Raw genomic sequence first — 27,736 nt, 5'->3', positions numbered from 1 at the left:
AAACAGAATCACCATTGCCACCCACGAGTGATGACATAAAACTGTTTCTGCCTCACAAAAGCAATTTGAGATAATGCCTGCTGATCTTCTTTTCTAAAAGCCATAAAACCATTCTAGAACTCCAACTAGATTTTACTTATTCATTCTCTAACGGTTATTTATTGAGACCCTGCTTTGTATCAGTCACTGTATGAGGCACTGAGGGAGGATATTTTAAAATTGCCCTCCGGCTTTTTAAAGTTTTTGGAGCAAATCTGTTATCAGTCAGGGTCCCAGCAGGAAACAGATTGCACTCCCACAGGGAGTGAAAGAGAATTTAATGTAGGAACTATTTACAAAAGGTGTGGACAGGGTTGAGGATAACCACAAAGGCATGATGCAGCACCATGAGGCTAGCTAGCAACAGTGGAAAGTTGCTACCAGCCTTATGCCTGAAGGGTCAAGTGGAGACAGTAGTTAATGGAACCCAGGGAAACCTATCTCCTTAGAGAGGGGTGACTGCAGGAACTGTGATCTAGAGTAGAGGGCTTTCGCCACTATTACACTCTAGCCAGCAGAGAGGAACCTTTCTTTCCTCCTGTCTTCCTGATGCATTTCCCAGGAGCCAGAGGGCTAGAGAGCCCATGGACTCAGTCTGTGAGGACCAGCCTCCTAGGGTACAGCCAGGATGGAGAAGGTGTTGGAGTGGATCTTGAGGGGCAAACGTAAACTATCTAGAAAACAATCTCTCCTCTCTTTTATTTTGTTTTATCGGGTTGGCCAAAAAGTTCGTTCGGGGTTTTCCATAACATCTTATGGAAAACCCGAACGAACTTTTTGGCCAGCCCAATATATAACAGACGCTGGGTTTTATTTCTGAATGTAAAAGTAATATATTTTAAATGTAGAACATTTGGAAAACTTCCTTGTAACTTGAGGTCTTGCTTTTTCCTAGCCAGGACATGCTCCCAGTCGAAGGCACGTGAATTTATCCAGTCAGCTCTCACACTCAAAGTGTTTTAAAACATAAGTTTATTTTCATGGCTAAGACCTCACAAAAATACTCTTGCATGCCCCAAATCTACTGATGTTACCCTGGAACATGTCTTTCCGCCTGTTATAAATTTCCTTAGCATGGCATCTTCCTGCATGTGTCACACCCTTAGTACATTAAATTCTTTCCCATATTTTTGCACACCATATACTTTTCTATTATCTCCACTAAACAAATTCTACTTATTATTTAAGGCTAAAAAGAAACGTCATTTTCTTCCCAAAGTCTTCCCTGAAACCTAAGCATTTTAACATTTCATTATATTCTTTGATTCACTCATTTTACAAACATATTTGAGAACCTACTCTGTACCAAGTGCACATTTAATATATGTAAGTCTTCCCTGCCAGACTAGACCTAAAATTCTTGAGGGCTGGGTTTGCATTGAGCTTCATCTGGATCCTAGAATGCCTTGTTCACTTCTAAGGAGATATAGCTAAGGTCTTACTCTTCATTTCTGCTGGGGAAACTTGATCCTTGTTTCTCCCTGCTGAAGACAGCCTAGAGATTCTACTCCAGTTGTGTTGTTTTATCCTATTTTTAAGTGCATTTCCTGCCAAGCAAAATGGATCATTTTTTTGGCTCAGAAAAGAATATATCACAAAAATTTGGAAAATATGAAAAAGAAAGAAAAACCTCCAATAACTCTTATATAATGTTCACTGTTTTAATTTTACACAGCTTCTTTAATAATTTTCTGTGCTCACATTTTTACAGAATTATACTGATTGGGGATATCTAATCCTATATCCTGCATTTAAAACTTACATCTTTTAATCTTGCTTTTTCTTTGCTTAGGAGTATAAACATTTTTTTTCAGGTTCGGCCTTATAGAGGCACTCAAGACTGAACATAACAGAGATAAAATGTCTGTTATTTGTTGACTTTTGTTAAGTTTCAAACCGCCTTTGAGTAAAAAGCTCTAAAATTCTGCCTATTCCTCTTTGGTCAGTGTTAGAGGAGTTCAGTAATTGTAATCATTCCTTGGTGTATACTGAGGAAATTCTTTTCCTTGGCATATTGAATTGAACACCTGAAAGGCCTGTGGGGTTCTCTCCCTAGAAGACTTATAAAGGCAAAGTTTCTCCCTCCCCCCACTCTCTTATCCACTCTGTCAGTTTCACTGCCAACTCCTGCATAATATCATCAAATTATGTGTTATAAATTCAACCCTGGTTTCCTGGGTGATGGGACAATGCCACTACTTAGTATTCCTAGTCACATAGCTACAATTCCATCACGCTCTTAATCTATATATATCTTCATGTTCGAGAAGCAGACTCTTCAAATCAGGCATGTATTAAGAGTTTTAAATGTACAGAGTGAGAAAACATAGGAGCTTCTTGAGCTCAGCATCGATGCAGGCCATTTTTGATGTTAAGATCTTGAGAATCCGCCATGTGGACCAACGCTTCTTGGATTCAATGGTTTCTATACTGTACCTTTTCCAGTTCAATTCTGCAAACTCAGAATTCTTCATATTCTCTTTTAGACTATTGTATGTCTGAACTTTAAACTTGGGCCTGTTTTAATAGCCTGAGTTTTCATAAACCAGTGACTTTTTCCTCTGGAGCTGGCACAAGTGGGGGTGCATCCTTAAATTTTGGTAATGTTATTGAGGTTCTTTGTTGCTGAAGTGGCTTCCAGTGATCTACACAAAACAAATGTCATGAACCGCAGTGCCTCTGCTTCAGAATGGCCAAGTTTGTGTGATTTAAACCAGGGAATACTAGCTCTTTCTAACTGTTGGTTGCTAAAATTCTCTGTGATGAATACTTGCCTATGTACTTATACGTGTAAGAGGTTTAAACTGATGGTACAATTGAAATTAAGATTTTTTTTGGTCATGCATATTTTTGTATTGGTTTTCTTTCTTTTCCTTTTTTCTTTGACAATAGTATCAATGGATCATATTCATTAAATTCTAAATCTGCCATGTTTTAGCTGTGTTACCTTGGCCCAATTATTTTTCTGATCCTCTGTTCTCTCATTAGAAAAAAAGATGAAAATAATCTCACAGATTGTTATGGGGATCAAATGAAATATTATATGGGAAAGTACTTTCTAAGTCTAAAGCCCTTCACTAATACATATTATTTCTGTATTCTTAAGGATCATCGATTATTTGGGAACCTAATTGTTATCGTCTATTCTTTTTCTCTCCTCTCAAATATCGTTGCACTGATGTCTTGGATTTTTGCATTTTGTGAACCTCTTTCCTCACATGTTAGATTTAATTGGCTTGGTAAATTGTGATATTTACTTATACATGTGCATTGTGTACATTCAGATGTTAGTGTGGAGAATACAAATAAGCTACGTATTTGTATTTAAGGATACTGAACTGTTCTTTTTTGTGTGTGTCTTGTTTTCCCCTGCAGGTCTTAAAAATTGTCAGCAAAGCTGCACTGAATAACAGACACCCTAAGAGGGGCTGCTTTTCCCCTTTATAATGAAGAAAAGCAGGAGTGTAATGACAGTGACGGCCGATGATGTAAGTTCCAAAAGTCAGTTACCGATTCCACCCACTCTTTGCTCAATAAAGAAGTCACTCCATAATTCTGTTCCAAGGGCAGGCAAGGTTGTCTAATAGTACCACTCTGTCGCTAGGTGTTTCTGTGACCTGGACATTGGCAGCCCTGGGACCCAGCACTCTGCATGCTAGGCAGCCGGCACACTGCCCTCTCTGCAGCTTGGAGATGGGCTCAGTTTGAGCTTTGTGATTTTCATTTACAAAACCACCAATCTGTGGAAATTTTTCTTTTCACCCTGTTTGCATTTCTTGATGACTTTCTTGCACACTTTTATCCAAGTTCAGCTGATCCTTGAGTCATCTCCTATGGTGGGGTCTTTGACAGCTGTTTGTAACCCATCCTCTAGGACTTGGCTCAAGTGTGGGCCTCAGACCAGCAGAAATAGCATCACCTGTGTATTTATTAGAAATGCAGAATTTCAGAACCATCCCTCAGACCCAAAGATCAGAATTTATTCCCAAGGTGATTACATATGTATATTATATACATACGTAAATTTCCATTATCTTCACTAAACAAATTCTACTTATTATTTAAGGCTAAAAAGAAACCGCATTTCCTTCCCAAAGCTTTCCTTGAAATCTAAGGATTTTCACATTTAATTATATCCTTTGATTTACTCATTTTACAAATATTTTTGAGAACCTACTATGTACCAAGTGCATTTTTAATATACGTAAGTCCCAGGCTGACTACATATGTACATTGTATTTGAGAAGCTCTGCTCTGGGTCATTTGAAGAAGTCTGTAGACTCATCATTTTTAATAGCTTTGCATCTTGGTCAGCTGAGATTGTCTTTTTTGCTTTCAATTGACCAGTCCCCCATTAGTGTGTTTTTAATTGTCCAGTGTTTACTCAGCTTCTGTTTGTAATTGAGCTAAAAATTATATGCCACTAATCAGATGTGCAGAAGGAAGGAAGGGAGGGAGGAAGGAAAAAGAAGTCATTTTCCTTGCTGTCTGTAATAGCTCATCTTGTTGTTAAACTTCTATTTCACAGATGGGGGAGGGGCTGGGAGGAACTTGAACTTGGTAATTAATAATGTAAACTGGTATGTTTTGAGTAAATGCCCAGTCTATGAGTATTTCTCCAAGTTCTTACTCCTTCCCTTCCATGTGGGCAAGTGGGAAAACAACATTAATTGACATTATAGTCACAGGTGTGTGGTATTGTCCTTGCCTTGTATTTCCACTGGTTCTCACTGTTGTCCTATTGAGGAATAGCTCATTTCCCCAGATATTTGGTTGTCAGTCTCTGCCCTTGATCCAGTGTGCTTAGGCACATGGTAGGTGTAACAGGTGGTGAGGGCTCTCAGCCGGAGCAGGGGACCTTCTCAGCTCGCTGAGAAGTAAATTTGACCTTCTCCCCTGCTGCCTGGGCTCTTCACCTAACCTTTCAGTGGAGCTCTGATTGTTTAAAAGACTCAGCTTTGCTTTCTGTGCAGCCCTTTGGGCTGCTCACCCCATGAACCCCTGGTCCCTTTACCTTATGCTGCAGAAAACCCCTTGGCAAGCAAGCTGAGGCTAATTCTCAGTTTTCTTCTCTGTCCCTATCTGGGTTTGTAAAAACTTCTAGGACCCGCAAATGCAGAGTGAGACTTAGTTGTGCCATGGGGCTCTTGCCCACCAAAGCACACTCCTTTGCCATTGCCGTTTCTACTCTTGTGTTGAGACACTTGGTTAGTGATCTAGTCTCATCACCTGTGCCATATTTCCTTTTCTTCTTTCCCCCTTCCCTGCTCCTTGACCACAAGGCAACTGCCCTTAAGTCATATTCTAAGTCCTCAGTACCAGTGGTAAAAAGCTGTGTTCAGACCTTCATGCTCTGGTTAGGATATCTAAGGGGAAACTTCTGGAATTTAGAAATTCTGTATTGCTTAAAAAAAAAAAAGCTTGGGGTTGTCCCATAATACTATTTGTATACTGTGTGCTCCAGATTCTATTTCTTTGGAAGAATAAAACTAAGCAGTGCATCCTGTCTATAAAGGATGATCAATGATTTTTTTCCTTTTCATTCTATCATTGCAGTAATAATCCTAATCCTCCCTGAGGTAATGGTTACCACAATCAAAAGACAGGGAAGGTTGCATAGAAGAATGTGCCAAAAAAGAAAAGCACATTTGAAGAATACTAACCCCACCTAGACTGGTGGGGTTAGTATTACTACCTAGATTTGCACTGTCCAACATGGTAGCCGCTAGCCACACGTGACTATTAAGCACTAGTACGAATGGGGAGGTGCTGTAAATGTGAAATACATCTTGGATTTTGATTACATAATAATACAAATAGAAAAGACTATAAAATATGTTATTAATAATTTTTGATATAGATTACATGTTGAAATGACAATATTTTGGATATACTAAACTAAGTAAAATATACTATTAAAAGTAATTTTACCTGTTTCCTTTTTTTTTTTAACTTTTTTAATGTGACTACTAGAATATTTAAAATTATACATTTGGCTCCCATTTGTGGCTTGTACTTTATGTCTGGTGGACAGTCATAACCTAAAACTTTTCACCATGCCCCTCAACCTTTCCAGTATAGTACAGAAGATCATATCAGATGTTACACACAGTATCTCTTCCCTTACAACAAAAGCAAATTGGCAGATATTATATTTTTTTATACCACACTCTGAAGAAAGGTTCACCCTTAAGTCAAGGATATTTTATTATATTCTCATTATTTCAGCTCAACAAACAGTTACTCAGTGATTTAAATATTCACCTAATATTAATTTAGCACCTATTATGCACTCAACACTGGTTAGGTTCTAGGGATTAGAGTCCTTGTCCCTTTGTAGCTTATATTCTAGAGGGGAGGGCATACATCAATCAATAAGTTATAAAATAATCCCAGCTATGATAAGAGCTGTGGAGAAAAATGAAGTTGGTCAGGAGGCAAAGAATGGTTGGATGGTGACAATAGGTGTTCGTAGAAGGATAACATGAAGAGATGAAATATGGACAGTGAGGACATATAAGCATTGAGGGGGTGAGCCCTGTGAAGATCTGGGGGAAGAGAGTTTCTGGCAAAGGGAACAGTGTGATTTCCAAAAGTAACATTCAAATTAATGTTTTTTTCCCCCAAATCTTTGATCTGATGAGCGGTGTAGTTGGCCAGTATCACGCTGGTTAAAATAGGAAAATAAGTCCAAGATCACAAATTCAGTAGTTTATAATTGACTGAATTAGATTTTGCCTTTGAGGATGTTAGCCAATTTGGGGCAGTAATTATGAGTATGAATTAGAAAGTTTGAGGTAATTATGAATAACTCAACTTAGGTTAATGAGTGTTTGCATAACAATGTTACTGTTTTTAGTATTTAACTTAATTTCTAAAAAGCTATTCCATTAAGCTCTTTTGTGGCAATGCATTTTCACATTAACTGAGGTCTTTTGAAACAAATTCTTCAAAGAATGACTCCAAATCTGTAAATTCAAGCTTGTTCCCAAGTCAGTATGGGATATATTTTGTGATAGGTGTGACTTTGTTACTTTTCAAATAACAAGTACCAAATAAGTACCCATTTAATCTATTCACTGCAGTTAAACCTGGTTGGTAATATTTCCATTTCTAAAAGAGGAAAAATATCCAATAACTTTACTATAAGACTATTGTGGTTGGTGGTTTAACTAAGTGACATCCTCATTTCTGTTCTTTGGTACAGTGTTTCTTGTATAGGTGGTAAAGTATATGCTTTACCACCTATACAAGAAACACTGCTTTGCTTTCCAGATAATCAGTACTTTCTTTACATGCATATTTGGAACAAACCGAGTTATAAAAGTTCTGACTTTTAGTTTGTTCTTGAATCTCTTTAGGAAGACTTTGTCTCTCCTAAGACTTTCTGTTTCCTCAACTAGTCTCTAAGTCTTTTGAGAAAGAAACTTACATATACTATGCTTTCTCCTCAGCCTCTTATTTCTAACACACACACGCGTGCACACGCACACACCCACACACACACACACACACACACACACACACATAAGTGCTAGGCCTACAGTAGATTTAATATAACCAGTTACTAAACAGTAAAACACTGGCCACATTCCAGAATATTTCAAACTCTGGAAAATTGTAAATTGTTTTGTCTCCTTCCTGTTACTGAATTGTGGTTCTACTGAATTTTAAATAAGTGGTATTCCAAAACCATAAGTCAAGCACAAAAAATATGATGATATCCCATTTCCAGGTGGAGAGAGTGGGGCCCCTGAAAATTGTCAGGCCTATTCATGCCCAGATTTTCATCATGAAAATGTGGTTTTGCATGGATGAGATAAGCATAATCACTAGAATACAGGCTCTGTCTCTTTTTGCTGATGTATCCTTTCTTAAGTAGCACAGAGCAAGACTTTAATAGGTGTGCAGAAAATATTTGTTGACTGAACCCAGCTGGACCCTTAAACTTGAGTTAATTATCCTTGTATGAACTAGCACAGGGATGGGTGGAGGAGTGGTGGGCGGAGAACTTTAGTTTGTTTAAACCTAAGGCAGTCTAGTCCCAGGCTCTCCTAAGTCTATTCTGAAGGGCTAGTAGGAAGTACCTGTCTTTTTAGGGCTACAGAATGACTTCCAGGTGAGAGACCTTGGCCTGGTGTTAGGACTTCCATTATTGCTTAAGATACGAGTGGAGAGTGACAGTTATAACTTTTAAACTCCAAGTTGCTGTCAGTGGCTACTTGCATTGCTGTAACATTTCTTGTCTTTAAGCCGTTGTGAATGGTGACCCAGGCAGAGGTTCTTTTGGGGCTTCCACTCCCCACAGTACCAGGAACCAGAGTCACCAAGAGATATAGGAAGAATGAATAACTCTTATTATTGGTTATAATACAATGCCTCTATCTTCTCACAAGTATTTCATTCATGTCAGCATTAGGGCATATATTGAACACATGGCAGTTCAATTCGGGACCAGATAAAGTATATTCTTCTTTTTCTGAGCTCTTGTATGTTTGACAAGAAAAAAAAAACCCACCCCCAAATCCCCTCAACTCTGAGGAGACCTTTTGTAAGAATAGGAAAAGTCAGTTACCCAGTTACCCACAGTTATGAGTATCTTGCTGGCCTGAGACAGAAAATATATTTACTTTAAAACATTGAACAAGAAATGTTATACTTTAGCAAGTATAGTTTGTTCCCGTGTTGCAGAGTGATAACACTGATGTCCAAAATCTATTTTCTATGAAAAGCTTTCATTTTAGCAAGTTAAAAAAGAGAAAGAAAAAAAGAATAATTTAAAAAAGAGAAAGAAGATAAAAAGCCCTGCAATCCACATGCTTCTAACTGGAAAATATTATCGACAGTCCTAAAGATCACCAAGGCTGTGCAACTGATGTGTTTAAAATTTGAGAATTAGCCCCCTGTGCCTATGTGTTTTCTCTTAAGCTTTTGACGTCAGTGTTCGATTCTGATTGTGAGATAATGAATCAGGACTTTATGAGTGATCATTTAGCTTCTTCATCATTTAGCTTGATCATTTAGCTTCTTATTTTACTCCATCGTGCATCATTTTAAACATTTGAATTTCATTTTCTTTTTCTCTTTTTTCTTTCCCTGTGGTTCCTCTAGAATGTTAAAGATTATTTTGAATGCAACTTGAGTAAATCCTACAGTTCTTCTAGTAACACACTTGGGATCGACCTCTGGAGAGGGAGAAGGTGTTGCTCAGGAAACCTGCAGTTGCCACCACTGTCCCAAAGACAGAGCGGAAGGGCAAGGACTCCTGAGGGAGATGGCATTTCCAGACCGACCACGCTTCCTTTGGTGACACTTCCAAGCATTGCTATTACAACTGTAAGCCAGGAGTGGTGAGTAACCCCCAACTTAAATGTCAGTTCGAAGTTTTATTTTCCAGTTACTCCCGATACAATTTCTTGTTATTAAAATGTTAGTTATCTGTGGAGTAACTAAGGCTTTTGACATTTTGAGAATTTGTTTCCCTTTGGGTAGCAAAATGAGGAGTGGAGGTATCTCCTGCCTCTTAAGATTGGAAGGGGCCTATTGAGGAAGGAATGAGATGAGTTTTTATTAATGACAAGGAAAGCAAAATTACTGCCTATGATCTTTTTTAAAAAAAACTATTAGTGTATGTCAATATGATGTTTTAATTTAGAAAAGCAAAATTATATGAGTGCCTAAAGGAAGTAAAACATATATATTATATAGATGAATGACAGGAGATATTCTTATTACTGTACTCAAAATATAGTTATTCTTAGCTTCTTTTCATTGTAATCCCACTTTACTAATTTCAGTTTGTGATTATCTAGAAAATAAAACACTTCATTATAAATCAAAAGAGGAATGAAAATTGTACTATGAGAGATGCTTGGACTGTTTTGCAGAGTCTGTGTTTGTGAAAGAGGCTATTTTAATCTAGTGTTGAAACGTTAATTGAATACATATAATTTATAACTGTGGTTAAAATTGTGCCATGATATTTCTTCAAATACGTGTTTTTAATCACATATTTAGTTTTTAGCACTTTCTCTGGTTTTTCTTTTTGCTCTACATAATTTCCAAATATTTTCCAAGAATAGTCTGCTTACATAGCATGGAGTCTTATTAAAAAGAAAAATACTTTCTCTATTTTTTATGTAATTTTAAATTATAATAATATGGTGCTTTAAAAAAATCACTTTTCATTTAACTCATTTGTTAAGGAGAAAAACTAAATATATTAAATCACTGTGCAATATTATCACAGTAAATCCTTAAAATATGTGGTTTTTATGGTGTGCTGTATACCCTTGCCACATGCTGAGCTGTACAGTGCTGATGAGTAGTCCAGTATGTGCTCATTGAATGATGCAGGAAAGCTTTTAGTTGGTGGTTATCAAATACACTAAGAATTAGATCACTGAGACTTCAGCTCTCACAGTTATTAGCCTGAAATGGTTCATCAGTCTGTATGTGATAGAGAAGCATGTGAACGCGTCGTAGGGGGAATGGGTTAAAAATTTGAAAAGCACTGACTAACATCTGCTCCTCAGCTGAATTAACATTAGAATAGTCATAACCAATCATTGAGCACTAAAACGGGCATATTGCTCCTGCATTGCTTACTCAGTCACATAACTTATGTGTTTAGTCTTGGTTTGCTTCTGCATGATGGCAGATTTGGAGTTCAGAAGATTTCTACGGATTTATTTTTCAGCAAGTTGGCACTGGTGCAGTATTACCAGTTGTTACAATATTGAAATGCTGCTTCCATACCAGTTGGTAAATACATGCTTTCTTGAGTTCTCTGATTGCCCTTATTACTATTCCAGACTCTTCCCCAGAAGCAAATTCCTCACAAACCAACAACTAAAGAGGTAATGACTGGCACAGCAGGAGTACAGTTTTGTTGGGCGTTGGTGTTTTATCTGTTAGAATAACACTCTAGATGAAATGTACCTTGCAGTGTTGGAGTACCTTGCAATGTTGGAGTTCATTTTACTCAAAGACCCTTTGGGAGTTGCAGAATTGTTCCTTTCTTAGAAGTATCGAATCCAGACTCTGACATGTGGGGCACACTTGTCTACCTCTGTAAATTGAATATATTCATCTGTATAAAGAGAGTAATTATACTTACCTCATAGGCTATTGTAAGGATTAAATATGGTAATCTTTCCAAACTACCTAGTTTAGTAAAAAGCACATGTTAGGCAATCAACAAACATTAGTCTCTCTTCTCTTGATCATTATCCATTAAAGCCTTTTGAAAATTAGAAACCATGTTTCAAGTATCACTAACCTCATGCTGAGTGAAATGGAAGATTTAGCCATTATCCAGTTTGTCATGCAGTCAGCCAACACCACATATTAGTAATAATATGTCCGTTTTTTTTTTCAGTTACCTGGATAGTTTTTAAAGTGTGAGAGTATTCAGTCATTGACTCCAAATTTATTTTTAAGTCTAAGCAACTAAAAGCATTTCAGTATATCCCTTAAAAATACTTCCTTTGCAATATTGATGAATACCGGTGGAATTGCTGGCAGAGGAATCTAATTGAAAGACCATTTGATTAGAAGTGAGGAAGTAGGGTTCCAGATACCATCATTGCCATCAACTTGATGAAAGGTCCTAGAGGTAAGGGGTGCAGTATATACTCACTACTTACACTCACTACTTAGAACACGCAGAATGTGGAATCAATCTCCAGGTCTAGACGAGGGGTCAATAAGCTTTTTCTGCCAGTTAGTAAATATTTTTGGCTTTGTGGGCTTTATAGTCTCTGTTGCCACTATTCAGCACTGCCATTGTAGTGTGAACATGGCCGTAGACAGTACATAAATGAATGTGTAGCTCAGCTCCAGTGAAACTTTACTTACATAAACAGGCAGCAAGCTAGATTTTGCCTGCCAGTCAGTTTGATGACTCCTATTCTAGACTAGTAAAAGTCTCTAGGATATGACTCCTGCTCTGATAATTGCTTTGACAGTTGTAACTGGGTGAAACTGACCTTGAGTTCCTGGTTGGTGTTCTAAATATGTCAAAAGTCTGGGAATATGTGCTACAGATCAAGTATTTAAAGCCAGTGAAGGAATCTGAGTGAGAACAAATAAAAGTTACTGCCCAAGGTATATAAAGTTAAATAGAAAAACAATGATATAAATTTAGCCCTTGTTTGGGGAGAGTATATTGGTGAAGGGAGGTGGCCATCACTGCAGGCAAAAGGCCTGGAATAGAAGGACAATGATTTGATTTACTGTGGAGAAAGAAAGAGTGAGGACCTGAGTCCAGTTGGGTGGACTTCCATCTTGCTACCTTTTGGATGAGTTTCTTTATCCTACAAAAACTCAAACGAATAAACAGTGGAGATGATACAGCTTTTCAGAGTTGTGTGAGAAAGAAAATCTAATATATGTAGCACTTAGTGGTTATTTTGATGTTATTGTTATTATTGTTATTTTATTGTTATACATAGACTGAATAGCCAGAATTATGTGTTTTCTATTATTGGGGGTTCTGGAGGAACTTCACCACCTGAGTTATTGGAACCATCTTGGAAATATGATGAAAGAAGAAGTCAGATATGAAAACAAGATGTTATCCTCATTACTGATAAAGTTAATATTGGAATATGTACTCTGTGTCTGTGGGCAAGTAGGCTGCTAACACTGTACACCGTAATCATACAGACTTACCACCCAGTAATAGTAGGTGCTGGGCCTGTACAGTCAGCCCTCGTCCTCAGAGGGAGAATCTACCTCTATGAAATTTGAAAATGGAGGAGTTGTAGAATCCTGCCCCAGTGAGACAGTAGGAAGGAAGGACTGAGTTGTGCATGTCTACCTTCTCCTTCTGGAAAGACCAGTGCAGATTAAATTACTCTTTCTTTCCAGGGAAGACTGAGTAAAAAGGCAGAAGGAGGTTAGGAATGTTAAGCTGGTGGCATTCCTGACACTTGGAAGACACATCAAAAAGTGGGAAAAACACATTCTTCCTGACATTCCCCAACTTTTTCCCCCCTCTTTTCACCTTTAGTCTGGGGTCACACTTGCGATGTGGCCATTGCCAAGCCTCTGGTGGTCTTCACTTTTTGAATAATTAAAGGAATTTATTGATCTACCAAATTTATCAAAGCAATGTCACCACAACCAAGTTAGGAAAATAAGCCAATACTCAGCCTTGAATGTCTACAATTAATCTATAATTTTAACTTTCCTCCATGAGGATCTTTTAACTCTTTAACTCCTTCTAGCCCTTCCCTGTTTACAGTTTTTAATTATCTATATATTTTAACCCCCAAATACACTAGCCCTGGGATCACTTACTTGCCTTTTTGCTTGAAGTAAGTCCTTTAGAATTCACTCTTATTTTTTGGTTTGTTTCTCTGAAAATGTCCTTATTTTGCTCTCATTCTTGAAAGTGTTTTCTTTGTCATTATATAGCAGTTTCTTTATTTCAACACTTTTCCCCGTGCCTTTTGGCTTCCATTACTGTTGTTGGGAAAATGGCTGTAAGTCTAATTGTTTTTCTGTGTAAATAATCTGCATTTTTTGGGGGGGTGGGCTCTTGATTTCTGAATTCCATCTTTGATGTAACTAGGGGTGGATTTCCTTTTATTTATCCTATATGAGATTTACTGGACTTCTCAAATATGTCAGTTGGTGTCTTTCTCATCAGATCTGGAATATTCTTTGTCATTATCTCTTCAGATATTTTCTCTGCCAGCTTTTTGCTCCTCTGCTATTGGACTTATGATTAAATGTATTTTGAATCTACTTTTTTATCTTCCATTTCTCTTAATGTCTTTCATATATATATAATTAAAAATTTTGTCTTCCTGGGCTGTATTCTGGTAATTGCTTTTGGTCTGCCTTCTGGTTTGCTAATTCTCTTTTCAACTATGTTTAATTTGCTGTAAAACCTATTATATTGAGTATTTCAATTTTGATTATTGTATTTTCTGTTTTTAAAGTTTATATTTATTTAGTTTTTAAATATGTGAGGTAATTTTATATAGTTTTCTTTTCCCTACATGTGTTAGTTATCTATTGCTGCGTAACAAATAATCCCCAAATTTAATGGCTTAAAGTAACAATCATTGTTATCTTATATTTTCTGTGGGTCAGGAATCTAGTTGTGGCCTAGCTGGGTGCCTCTGACTGGATCCCTCACAAGGCCAAAGTCAAGTTATTAGCCAGTGTTACAATCATTTCAATGGTTGACTGGGTGGGAGGGATCTGCTTCCAAGCTCATTCACACGGTTTTTGACAGGTTCACCTCCTTGCTGACTGATGACTGGAAACATCAGTTTTTTGCTATATGGGCCTCTCCATTGTGCTACTCATGACATGACAGTTTGCTTTTTATGGAGCAAGGGTTTTTGATAGAGAAAGACAGACCAATAGAAGGTGAGCAAGAGAGAAGTCAAAAATCTTTTTAGTGACATCCCATCACTTTTACAAATTCCGTTCATTAGATCTAGCCTACACTCAAGGGGAGGAACTGTGCAAGGGCCTGAATATGAGGAGGTGGGCATCATTGGGGACCAATTTAGAGGTTGCCTACCACATTGAAGATGTTCTCAAGCTTTTAAAAATTTCTTTAAATATAGCAAGAGTAAGGAGAAATAGACAAATCCACTATTATACTTATCGACTTCAACACTGCAGAAAATTGATAGACCAAACAGGGAGAAATCATTACAAATATATTTGATGTGAACAGCACTATCAATCAACTTGATTTAATTGAAATTTTTTAGAATACTTCATCCCACAACAACAGAGTATACATTCTTCTCAAGCTTCCATTGAATGCTCACCAAGATACATCACACACACCTTAACAAATTTAAAAGAGTAAAGATCATATAAAGTATGTTCTCAGACCACAGTGGAATTAACTAAGAAATCAATAACAGAAAGATAACTGGAAAGTCCCAACTATTCAGAGATTAAAAACCCAACTGTAAATAACAGACCAAATGGGCCAAAGAGAAATCTCAAGAGAAAATTAAAAATATTTTGAACTAAGTGAAAATAAAATTAAAATTTACTATTATTTATGGGATGCAGCAAAAGGAGTGCTTAGAGGGAAATTTATATCTATACCTATATATATGTCTATATATCGATTTATGTCTATCTCTATATAGAGATATATTTGACAAGAACAAAAGACGAAATCAGTACTTCTTCTATCTTAGAAAACCATAAAGAAAAGGAGTAATTTAAGACTCAAGCAAGCAGAAGAAAATCAATAATTAAATTAGAGCAGAAATCAGTGCAATTGAAAACAGGAAAACAGTAGAGAAAGTCAGTGGAACCAAAAGATGGTTCTTTGAAAAGATCAATACACTGATAAACCTCTGGCCAGGCTCACCAAGAAAAAGAAGAAAAGACATAAATTACCACTTTAAGAAATGAGAGAACATCACTATTGATTCCCTGGAGATGAAAAGAATAATAAAGGAATACTGTGAACAACTCTATACCCACATATTTGAAAATTTAGATGAAATGGACTAATTCCTTGAAAGACTCAAAAGTACCAAAACTCACAGAGGGGAAATAGATAACATGAAAGGTCTGTATCTATTAAAGACATTGAATAGAAAATTATTAACCTACCAAGAAAAAGAAAGCTCTAGGCCTAGATGGTTTTCTTACAAATTTTACCAAACACTTAAAACAGAAATGATACCAATTCTCCACAATCTGTTCCAGAAAATTGAAGTAGATGGAACACTTCCCAACTCATTCTATGAGGCCAGTGTTGCCCTAACACCCAAACCAGACAAAGACATTATAAGAAAGGAAAACTGCAGTATCTCTCATGAACATAATAGATACAAAAGTCCTCAAAAAATTTAGCAAATAAACTTCAACAATGTATAAAAAAAATTATACCCTATGGCCAAGTGGGGTTTATTCCAGGTATGCAAGCCTGGTTCAACATTTTAAGGCCAATCAATGTAATCTACCACACCAATAGATGAAGAACAATCATGTAATCTTATCAGTTGATGCAGAGAAAGAATTTGGCAATATACAACACCCATTCATGGTAAAAACTCTCAGCAAACTAAAAATAAAGGAGAATTGCCTCAACTTGAAGACCTCTACAAAAAACCTATAGCTAACATACTTAATGGTCAGAAGCTAGATGCTTTCGTTTAAGATTGGGACCAAAGTAAGGGTGTTCTGCCTGACCAATCCTATTCAGTATTACACTGGAAGTCCTAGCTAGTGCAATAAACAAAGGAAAGGAAATAAAAGGCATACAATTTGGAAAGGAAGAAATAAAACAGTCTCTGTTTGCAGATGACATGAATGTCTATGCAGAAAATCCCAAAGAATTGGCAAATAAAACTTCTGAAACTAATAAATGAGTAGAGCAAGGTTGCAGATTACAAGGTTAATATATAAAATTCATTACTTCCCTATACATTGGAAATGAACAATTAGAATTTGAAATAAATAAATATTATAATAATATTATTTATAACTGCATGAAAACAAAAAGAGGAGTATTTAGATATAAATTAAAAATATGTACAGGATATGTATTCAGAAAACTATGAAATTCTGATTAAAAAACCAAAGGAATTCTAAATAAATATATATATGATAGTCATGGATTAAAAGATTCAAAATTGTTAGGGTGTAATTCTTCCTAACTTGATCTATAGATTCAATGCAATTCCAGTCAAAATACCAGCAAGCTATTTTGTAGATATTGAAAAACTGATCCTAAACTTTGTGTAAAAGACAAAAGATCTGGAATAGCCAACACAATAAATACTGAAGAAGAAAAAAGATGGAAGAGTCACACTACCTGATTTTGACTTAATATAAACCTACAATAATCAAGATAGCTTTATATTGGCAAAAGAATAGTGGCATAGATGAATGGAACAGAATAGAGAGTTCAGAAGTAGACCGATAAAATACAGTCAACGGATCTTTGATAAAGGAGTAAAGGCATTTCAGTTGAGAAGACATAATCTTTCAACAAATTGTGTTGGAAAAAATAGCCATTCATGTCAAAAAATTAATAATAATCTAGACAGAAGCCTTACATATTTCACCAAAATCAACTCAAAATGATCATAGACCTGAATGTAAAATGCAAAACTACACAACTCCTAGAAGATAACATAGAGAAAACCTAGGTGATCTTGGATTTGGCCATGAGTTTTTGATAAAATACCAAAAAAAAAAAAACCCCATGGTCTATGAAAGAAAAAATAATGATATGTTGGACTTCATTAAAATTAAAAATTTCTGCTCTGTGAAAGGCACTGTTAAAAGAATGAAAAGACAAGCCACAGATTGGGAGAAAAGATCTGCAAAACACATATCTGATAATAAACTTGTATCCAAAATATACAAGAAACATAAAAAATTCAACAATAAGAAAACAAATAATCCAATTAGAAAATGGGCATATGATCTGAAGAGACAACAAATCAAAGAAAATATACGTATGGCAAACAAGCATTTGAAAAGATGTACAACATCATTTGCCATTAGAGAACTGTTAATTAAAACAATGAGATGCCATTACACAGTTATTAGAATGGCCAAAATCCAAAACAAAACAAAACAAAACAAACCAATTACTGGCGAGAATTTAGAGCAAGAACTCTCATTCATTGCTGGTGGAAGTGCAAAATGGCACAGGCACTTTGGAATACAGTTTGGCAGTTTCTTACAAAACTAAACATAGTGTTATCATATGATCTGGCAATCATGCTCCTAGATATTTACTTAACTGATTTAAAAACTTACATTGTCACAAAAACCCGCACAAACATATTTATAACAAATTTATTAAAAATCACCAAAAGCTGGAAGCAATAAAGATATGCTTTAATAGGTGAATTGATAAATTGTGGTACATCCATACAGTGCAACATTAATGATGAAAATAAATAAGCTGTCAAACCACAAAAAGACATGGTTGAGCCTTAAATGCATGTTGCTACATGAAAGAATCAAGTATGAAAAGGCAACGTACTGTATGATTCCACTTATATGGCATTCTAGAAAAAAGCAAAACTATAGAGATGGTACAAGATCAGTGGTTGCCAGGGGCTCAGGAGAGAGTGTTGAAAAAAATGAATGAATCTTTAAAACCCTCAGATTTAGTGAGAAATGTAGATGTAGACAAATTAATATAATACAATATATTTAGTTCTAGAATACGAATACAGGTGAGGAGCAATGAATTCTTCCTTGGAGGGGAGAAGCAACAGTGAAAGCTATTATTTGTCCTTGACTCTGAAGCTGAGCAAGCATATATCTGCTGGACAGAAGTAGAAGTAACATTTCAGACGGAGGAAATAGCATGGGCAAGACCATGACTCCTTGAGACAAAGTGACATATTCAAGGAATGCAAGTATTCATAGGGCATGTAGGGTATGTGAGATGGTGTGGATGGAGATATGGCTTAAGTAAAAGGTGGGAAATCTGAGTTTGAAAAGGTGGGTAGAGGTCAGAACGTGAAGGGTCTTACAGTTTTGCCTTTATCCATATTAATAAATTGAAGCCATTGGATTTTTTAAATAAGTTGAATATAGATCTGTAAGGTAATAAGATAATGAGAGACAATGTAGAGGCTGTTTGGAAAGAGAAAGGTTGAAGGTTGAAAATCTAGAGAGGAAGATTTCAGAGCGAGGTGGGTGATGGATGCTGAGGGATTTGAGCAGGCAGTAGGTGTGGGAATGAGAAGGAGGAGGAAAACTGAACAACCCTGGGGTTGAATGGATGGGAAGTGGTGCGTAGTTGAATGTGGATTAGGAGCATGGAGGAGAAGCCATGAACATGCAGCAGTTTCTTGTTCAGCTGGATGAATGGAAATGCCATGAACAAGGACAAAAAATGAGGGGATAAGGTATAAAGGGAAAGATGGTGGGTTTAGTTTTGAATAGGGTGAGTTTAAAGTACTTTAAACATGTTACTAAGTGGATATTGTCTGGGAGCCGTTAAAAATGTGTGTGTGTGTGAATATCATAGTTTGGAGGTCATAGGTGTACAGGTGGTAATGAGGTAATGGAATGAATGAGATTACCCAGACCAAGTATGCAGAGATTAGTCAATATCAATTTTTGTCTTGAACTAAGGATATAGCCCTAACGAATAATAATAACAAGGGGTCAAATAAGGGGGAAAGAAGAGCAAGGAGAAGACAGAACATGAACAGAGAAATAGGAAGAGAATTAGAATAGAGAATTATTATAAAAGGACAGAAGTTAGGCCATAGGGAAGGTTTGGTCAGCAAAAACACAAGTTGCACAGAGTACAGGTAAGATGAGGACAGAGAAAAGGCCTTTGGATAATTCAATTTAGTGGACATTGGTAACACTAGTGGAAGTCTTAGTAGCATCATGGTATCAGAATGCATGGGATTAAGAGTGAACCAGGGAGGCAGAGGGATGCAGAGGAATGCACAGCAATGCATAGATCCTGTGCTAGTTCTGTTGGGCAGGTACATATGTTCTTTTGTATATCGGATACTATATTAAAAGTGATACTTGGGGGCTTCCTTGGTGGCGCAGTGGTTGAGGTTCTGCCTGCCAATGCAGGGGACACGGGTTCGGGCCCTGGTCTGGGAAGATCCCACATGCCACGGAGCAACTAGGCCCGTGAGCCACAACTACTGAGCCTGCACGTCTAGAGCCTGTGCTCCGCAACAAGAGAGGCCGCGATAGTGAGAGGCCCGCGCACCGCCATGAAGAGTGGCCCCCACTTGCCGCAACTAGAGAAAGCCCTCGTGCATAAAAGCGAGGACCCAACACAGCCAAAAATAAATAAATAATTAATTAAAAACTTAAAATAAAAAAGTGATACTAGAGGACAAAATACAACTTTAAAAAAGCAAAAATTAGAGCTGAGGAGGAAAGGATAGCAATAAAATATTACTCGTTCAAGTTTTTTGTTAGTGAAAAGAGTGAGAATGGAAGCTGATTGGGGTAGACAAGATTATGGAAAAGTGTTATAATGTGGAGACATTTTTATCTATGCTGAACAGAAGGAACTGGTAGATAGGGAGAGATTGAAGATAAGAGAGATGGGCAATAATTAATATAGAATATAGTAGGAGTAGCACAAGGAAAGATAACCTTTAGACACAATTAGAAATATCTTCTTTTGAGACATGTAAATCCAATGCAGAAAAGAATGAATATATTGGAAATGACAAGGAGAGAAATAGGAGAACCTTATTTCCAAAGGTGGAGATCAGTGGTCGTCAAATATTAGAGTGGTTCAGAATCACTTGGACAATTTATTGAAAAAGTTGGTTCAACTTATCGCTGAACCCCAACCCTAGAGCTGGGTGTCTGAGATAGGGCTGGGGATCTGTAGTTCTAATAAGTTCCTAGGTGAAACTTGAGGAACTGACCTGGGGACCACATTTTGAGGACTCTGGCCTAGATTTTCTCAGAAGTAGGAGGTTAAGTCATCTGCTGAGAATAAGGGGGTGCGGACCCTCTACTGTCCTTTCAACCAAAGGCATACATTGTTCCAGATCACCAAGCATGTGTTTCTGTCTGGGGGCATTTCTTTTTTCTGTGCCATGCCAGCTGACCTGTGGTGGGACTGAACTCTCAGGTGTGAGATAACAGTACTGCTCTAAGAATGCTCACATCTTAATGATGCAATAGAACTATTGTCAGCTGCATTTTCAGTTGAATAGGAAGAGCTCAGAGATAAAGTAGGCAGGGAATCTTGTTTCAGGGTTTTCCTAATGGTGCACTTTTTCATAAGAAACAGTTCTGGCTTCTCCTTTGTTATTCCCTCAAAGAAGATTATAAATATCAGTTTGCTTGTCTCCCACCTCTGTCTGCCTGAGGGCTGTGCTTTGCTTCTCTAAATGTTTCAGTTGTGAACATGATGATTCTATTTGGGCATCTATTAACTTAGGTGTGATGTCCTTAATGTCCGCTGTCCCAACTTTCACCTACATTGGGGAGAGTGGTGTCAGTTGCCCTGTTGCTGTCTGGAAGGCTGGGAGCAATTTCAACTGTTCTCATTATCACGGAAGGGAAATGCGGTCAGTCCGCTGAGGTGGTGGTTCAGAAACATGGGCTATGTTTTATTGCTCCCACAATCTGTAACAAGTTTACAGTCTGATGGAGTTTTCAATAAAAATATTTTATGCTTTGGGGTTGCCTCTCAACTACAGAGCCTAAAGCCCTGTTTTAAAGATCAAAATACCCACAGATGCTGTGCACAAATGCCATAGATTCAACAAAAGCTGGTGTGAAGATGGGAAATTGATGACACATCTGTTTAGCTCCCACCAGGCTTTACCACCCACTGAAATCTTTTGGCTACAGAAACTGCATTTGTGACTTGTGCATCAGGCATTGCAATCTACAAGTCAGCAATTCACAAAGTTCCCCCTGGATTCCCCCTGTCAGGTACGTGAGATAATAGACAGTGGATATTTAAAATCATGCATCATCCACTCCATACCTCGTTGCTTATATATTCTCAATAAGGTCAAAATTGTATTAGAATATTAGGATATATATTAGGATATATATTATATAGAAGGTACTTAGGATAGGATCTGGTCTATATGATTATAATAATTGGTATAATACTTTAATATTGGTATTAAATATAATACCAATAATATAATATTATACAATAATATAATAATATAATAATGTAATGTTGGTGTAATATAGATAATATTCTCATTATAATACATTATAGTATATAATGCCCTTTCCATCTCCTATTTTATTTAAACTTAACTCCCACAACAACCTTGCAAGGTGGGCACTTTTTCCTTAAGGTAAAACAAAAATAAAAATGACTTCAACCTAAGTATGATCATGGGCATGAAAGGTTTCATAATAGGGAAAGACTCCATTTTTGATGATTGGTGGCTGACGGCTTTCAACTCTCCGCCTCTCCCCTTTCCTTTTTGCCCCACATCTAGGAAGGATAAGTACATCTGGACACTCCCTCCCTTGGTGCCTGTGAGAAGTTCAAAAGATGCAAAACTCTGCTCTCTCTGGGAATCCTCATCCCGGCCCTACCGCCTAACCCTTAATCATAATAAAACCCTAAGCCACCTTCCACCTCCCTCTCAACTTTGTTTCACCTTAGACGGAACCTGAGCCCTTCTCCTTGGGGAATCCTTTTGCTGTTTATTATATGAGTAGTAAGCTAATTTCATATCTATTAGTCCTATGTGTCATTCATCCTGACATCCATAAATTCCTGGGCAGGGGCTGCCCAGTGTCCTGCAGGAGATGTTAGGTGCCCGGATAAAACAGGTTTCTTAGTTTTAGATAAGCTAATAGTGCTTTATTCCTTCAGATATGTGGTCATTTCAGACAACAAAAATAATGAAAAAATATTGTGGTTAACTCAGGGCTAAGAACTGAAAGATGAACAGGACATGGTCTCTGTCCTTCTCTTCAGTAGTTATAGTCTCATAGAAGAGGCAGACATGTAAATTAAAAAACTACAAAATTATGTCATATGTAATATGTACAAGGTACTATGGGAATGCAGGAGAGTGAATGGCTGTGAGTCTTCCTGGATTGAACAACACGTGTGTAAAGTCATAAAAGCATGAAAGAGGATGGAATGTTGAAGGAACTGTATTCATATTTATTTGGCTGTAGAACAGGGTGAGTGTGGTGAGATGCAGTTGGCAAGAACCTTGAAGGCTCTGCTCGTACATTGGATCTTATCCTAAGGACATTGCTGAGCTACTGGAGACCTTTAAGAAATGGAATCAAAGAAGAATGTTTTTATTTTAAATAGTTCACTTTGATGGCAGTGTGGAAGATAGATTGGTATTGAGACACAGAGATAATTAGACTTGCTTTAGTCCAAGTGAGCAGTGATAATGGCTGCTGAGTCAGGACAAAGGCAAGGAAAATGGTCAGAGGAGGACATATTTGTGCCAGACACTGTTCTAGGAGCTGAGATACAATGGGATGTAATGGAGAAATCTCTGTTTTTATGAAGTTTACATTCTAAAGGGGTACATAGGAGAGAACCCCTGATGTCCACCCTTTCCTTCTCTCTAACAGTAAGAAAACTTTAGAATCGTAACTGAGCCCAAGGCTCCCCAGAAAACAGGCCTTTTGGCCTTTCTTGCAGCTTCTTTTTAGTCTAGCTAGAACCTAGTTACACTAGATTCTGGCCAGGTCATGCCCTTGAAATCGAAGGACATCCTTTTCCTTCCATTCTCCCCCTTTCTGTGGGCAGCAGTGAGTATGCAGTGGTGAGGTTGCTTGCACTTTGTGGCCAAGGTTAACACCACGGGCCTGATGCAGCAGCAAAACTGAAGGGCCCTGAGTGTGTGACAACTTCATAGAGAGCCACCACACCACACTGGGTTTTAATGTGAAGTAAATACAGTTCTGTTGTTGTTTTGTGCTTCTCTCTGATATGGCATCTGAACCTGTATCATAAGTAATGCTGGGAGAGATATACAATTGTAGTGGAGGTTTACATAAAGGGGATGCCCAGATCATGAATCTTACAAAGGCAGTCATCTAAAAGTATAAATAAGTTATATAAGTATGTTGTATACAGTTGGATCTGTTATGCTTAATATATTATTATTCAAAATAACTACTAGCTGTAATTTGCATGCAAGGAAGAGGTTTATAGAATGCCCAAGCCAGTTAGTTGGTTGTTCTTCAGACAAGAAAGACCCACTTGTACAAAGTACTTACATCTGAGTGTGCCAGCCAATGTGATGAAAGCTGAATATCCCTTCATTATGTCTTCTTATTATGTGATGTACTTACTAATCCAATCTTAAGTAAAATGGTTAGTTAGTTGATAAAGGCATGAGTCTGTTCATTGAGGTGCAAGCTGATTACAATAGTGATTACAATAATTAACAGAAAACTATAGACTGAAATAATATGATGAAGGAAATAACCAGGGTGATGTGATGGAGTAGCTATGAGCTGAGCAAAGGAATGGTACTTAGATAAGGTAGCTATGAAAGACCTCTGAGAGGAGATGATATTTGATTGATACCTAAATGATAGGAAGCAGTTAATCTATTCAAAAAGTGGTGGTGAGAGGGCGCAGCCTCTTTTTTTTTTTTTTTTTTTAATTATTTATTTATTTATTTTCATTTATTTATTTATGGCTGTGCTGGGTCTTCGTTTCTGTGCGAGGGCTTTCTCCAGTTGCGGCAAGCGGGGACCACTCTTCATCACGGTGCGCAGGCCTCTCACTATCGTGGCCTCTCTTGTTGCGGAGCACAGGCTCCAGACGCGCAGACTCAGTAATTGTGGCTCATGGGCCTAGTTGCTCTGCGGCATGTGGGATCTTCCCAGACCAGGGCTTGAACCCGTGTCCCCTGCATTGGCAGGCAGACTCTCAACCACTGCGCCACCAGGGAAGCCCGGGGCGCAGCCTCTTAATAGGCAGAGGGAATAGAAACGTAAAAGCCCTGGGATGGGAAAGAGCCTAATATATTTGAATAGGAGACCGGAGACCAGTGTGGCTGGAGCACAGAAAGCAAAGGGGAGGAGGAAGGAAGCTTGGATTTGAGAGGCAGGGAGGAGTTAGATCACCTAGTTACTTGTAGGCTATAGTAAGTTTTGTTTTATTCTATGAGCAATGAGAAGCCATTACAATGTTTTAAAAACATGACAGGGGGGCTTCCCTGGTGGCGCAGTGGTTGAGAATCTGCCTGCCGGTGCAGGGGACATGGGTTCGAGCCCTGGTCTGGGAGGATCCCACATGCCGTGGAGCAACTAGGCCCGTGAGCCACAACTACTGAGCCTGTGCGTCTGGAACCTGTGCTCCGCAACAGGAGAGGCTGCGATACTGAGAGGCCCACGCACCGTGATGAAGGGTGGCCCCTGCTTGCCACAACTAGAGAAAGCCCTCGCACAGAAATGAAGACCCAACACAGCCATAAAAATAAATACATAAATAAATTAATTAAAAAAAAAAAAAGGAAAGATCGTTCCAGTTAGTTGCAGTTCATCTAGGATAGTAAATATAAGTACTTTAAAAAAAAAAACAAAAAAACATGACAGGATCTGACTTTAAAAAAATAGTGTTTTGGGTACAGGTATAGTGAATTGCAGGGTCAAAGTGGAAGCAGAGACTATTGCAGAAAAGTGATTTGAAACAGGATGATTCCAGAGGAGCTGGAGAGAAGTGAAAGGATTTAATTGCTGTTTAGAAGTATATTGATAGGGCTTGCTAAAGGGAATGCATGTAGAAGTCTGGGGGAGGAAGGCATCAACAACCAATCCTATGCTTTTTGCTTGAGCGGCTGGGTTGATAGTGGTGCCATTTGTTGAAATTAGAAACACATGGGGAAAGATTTTGATGGGTATAAACCAAAAGACCCATTTTGGACAAGTCAAGTATGAAGGTGGCGATGGTTTGTGATGGCCATAGGCAGTTAGAGGTATATGGGTCTGGAGGAGTTAGAAATTTGATAAGTCATCAGAATAAATATAGCATTAATACTTTAAAAGTTCATTTGGTTTATAAGTACTTCAAACAAACTAAAAGTACAGAAAATAATTCAACAAGCACTCACCATCTATTGCTATACCTGCTATCTAGATTTAACAAATGTTGACACTTTGCCTTTTTTTGCTTCAGTCCTTTTAAAGATATGATGTTGCAGATAAAGGAGTGAGAACATTCTTAAAGATGCTGGGAAGACAGTGGCTTAAATGCATTTCAGTTCTCATCCACTCTGAGCTCTTCCTCTTCTGCCAGTAGACAGGTCCTGGAGGATAAGAAAGTAACCTCAGATTCTTTCACAACCTTGCCAAAGATAGGATAGGACTTTCTCCCTTCTGGCAAAGGGAGAGCCTGGAAATCGGCAGTGAAGAGTCCCAGAATGAGGATGAGCATGCCTGCATCCTGCAACAGCTTAGCCCTCAGAAACTCGTGATCTCACGCAAATTTACATGCATAGGAATATATCTAATATTCTACTTCTGGATTCCTAAACACTGAGAAGTAACCTAACCAGTTGCTGGATCCTTTCTACCTTTTAGGATGGGAGAGCATGAAGAAGCCAAAGCAAGAATATGAGAGAGGTTTCCTCTTGATGCCTCGACATGCTACCAGTGAGGTACCACCCCCCACAGTATTGAATTATAAGAATGGAGGTTGGCAAGACTGCTACTGCTTAATGAACCCCATCACCTTAAGCCCCCAGGAGAAGACCAGGAAAAATATCAGTGCAACTAAGGGCATTAAGTTACTGGAGAAATGAAGAGCAAGGAGAAAACACAGAGGAGGTTCCTGTGAAGTGGAGTTATTGGGGAAGACAAAGACTTAAGGCAAAAACAAAGTACTTGGCATTCAAGTATTGAACAAAGAAAGACTTTTTGAAATGAAAATCATTTAAAACATTCAGCAGATGAATCAAAACAGAGTAAAATCTTTGAGATTAAAAATAGCACACACACACAGACACATACAAACACACAGCTCGCGTACACATACATAAACTAATGTTCTGAAAGATCAAGTGGTAGAACTATCTCAAATGTCAGAGAAAAATACAAGGCTGTAAAAAAATCTTTAAAGAAAAAAAATACTCGAAATTTAGTTCAATAAGCCCTAATGTGTAAATAATAAAGGTTCTGGAAGAAAAAAAAGACATAGATGAAAGATAGGCAATAGTTAAATAAATATCAGACAAGTATTTCCCAGAGTTTAAGAAAGACCTGAGTCTGAAAACTGAATGTGCTTACAATTCCAGGCAAGACTGATGACAACAGACTCACATCTAGACATACTCTAGCAAAGTGCCGGGATTTCAGGTACATATAAGAAAAATGTCTTTAAGCTTTCAGCAAGAAAGAACAATTCAGTTACAAGAAAAAAATGTAAAATGAAATTTGACTATTAATCTTCAACATGAGAAACTAAATAGTAGAAGGGTACAACCTACAGACTACTAAGAAAAAAGGACCGCAACCCAAGAATCCTGTATTCAACCAAGATACCAAGATGTAATTCACAACTGTGTTAAGGAAAATGATAGGTTTGATTAATATGAAGGACCTTGAGATGGAAAGATTATCCTGAATTATCCTGGTGGACTCAATCTAATCACATATGTCCTTAAACGTAGAGAACATTTCCTAGCTGGAGAGAACCAGAGAAATGGTAGTGTGAGAAGGACTTGACCTGCTGTTGCTGGCTTTAGTGATGGAGGAAGGGGCCATGGACCAAGGAATGTGGGTGCCCTCTAGAAGCTGAAAAAGGCAAGGAAACAGACTTTCCTCTAGAGCCTCCAGAAAGGAACCCAGCCCTGATGACACCTTAATTTTAGCCTGGTGAGACCCATATCAGACCTCTGACCTACAGCACTGTAATGTCTTAGTCAGTTTGGGCTGCTATAACAAATAACCTTACACTGGGTCACTTATAAACAACAGACATTTACTTCTGACAATTCTGGAGGCTGGAAGTCTGAGATAAAGGTGCCAGCACGGTCAGTTCTCGTAAGAGCCCTCTTCTGGGTGGCAGACTGTGAACTTCTTGTATCCTCACAAGGCAGAAAGAGACCTAACTAGCTCTCTGGCCTCTTCTTATGAGGATACTAATTGCATTCATGAAGGCTCCACCCTCATGACCTAATTACCTTCCAAAGAGCCAACCTCCAAAACACTGGGATTAGAGTTTCAACATATGAGTTTTGAGGGGACACAAACATTTAGTCCATTGAAT

At 37.8% G+C, this 27,736-nt stretch overlaps 1 protein-coding gene and 1 long non-coding RNA gene across 5 annotated transcripts in view; one reads left to right on the top strand and one right to left on the bottom strand.

Annotated features, from left to right (window-relative positions):
* Positions 1-27,736, top strand: part of PDE4B (phosphodiesterase 4B) — a 601,639-nt gene that overhangs the window by 105,933 nt on the left and 467,970 nt on the right. For all 4 annotated transcript variants that reach the window (XM_082419762.1, XM_082419760.1, XM_082419769.1 and 1 more), the window contains exons 2-3: positions 3,415-3,527; positions 9,151-9,389. In XM_082419762.1, coding sequence (XP_082275888.1) covers positions 3,486-3,527; positions 9,151-9,389 — 281 coding nt within the window. In that variant the 5' untranslated portion in view covers positions 3,415-3,485. The remainder of the gene's footprint in view (positions 1-3,414; positions 3,528-9,150; positions 9,390-27,736) is intronic.
* LOC309641583 overlaps positions 1-27,736 on the bottom strand; it is a 308,049-nt gene that overhangs the window by 64,136 nt on the left and 216,177 nt on the right. The gene's annotated exons all lie outside the window — the stretch shown is intronic.

Source organism: Balaenoptera physalus (assembly GCF_965194825.1).
Source record: "Balaenoptera physalus genome assembly, chromosome: 1".
In the NCBI taxonomy this organism is placed as follows: domain Eukaryota; kingdom Metazoa; phylum Chordata; class Mammalia; order Artiodactyla; family Balaenopteridae; genus Balaenoptera; species Balaenoptera physalus.
The sequence above is the reverse complement of the archived record's forward strand: the minus strand, read 5'-3'. Positions and strand labels throughout refer to the sequence as shown.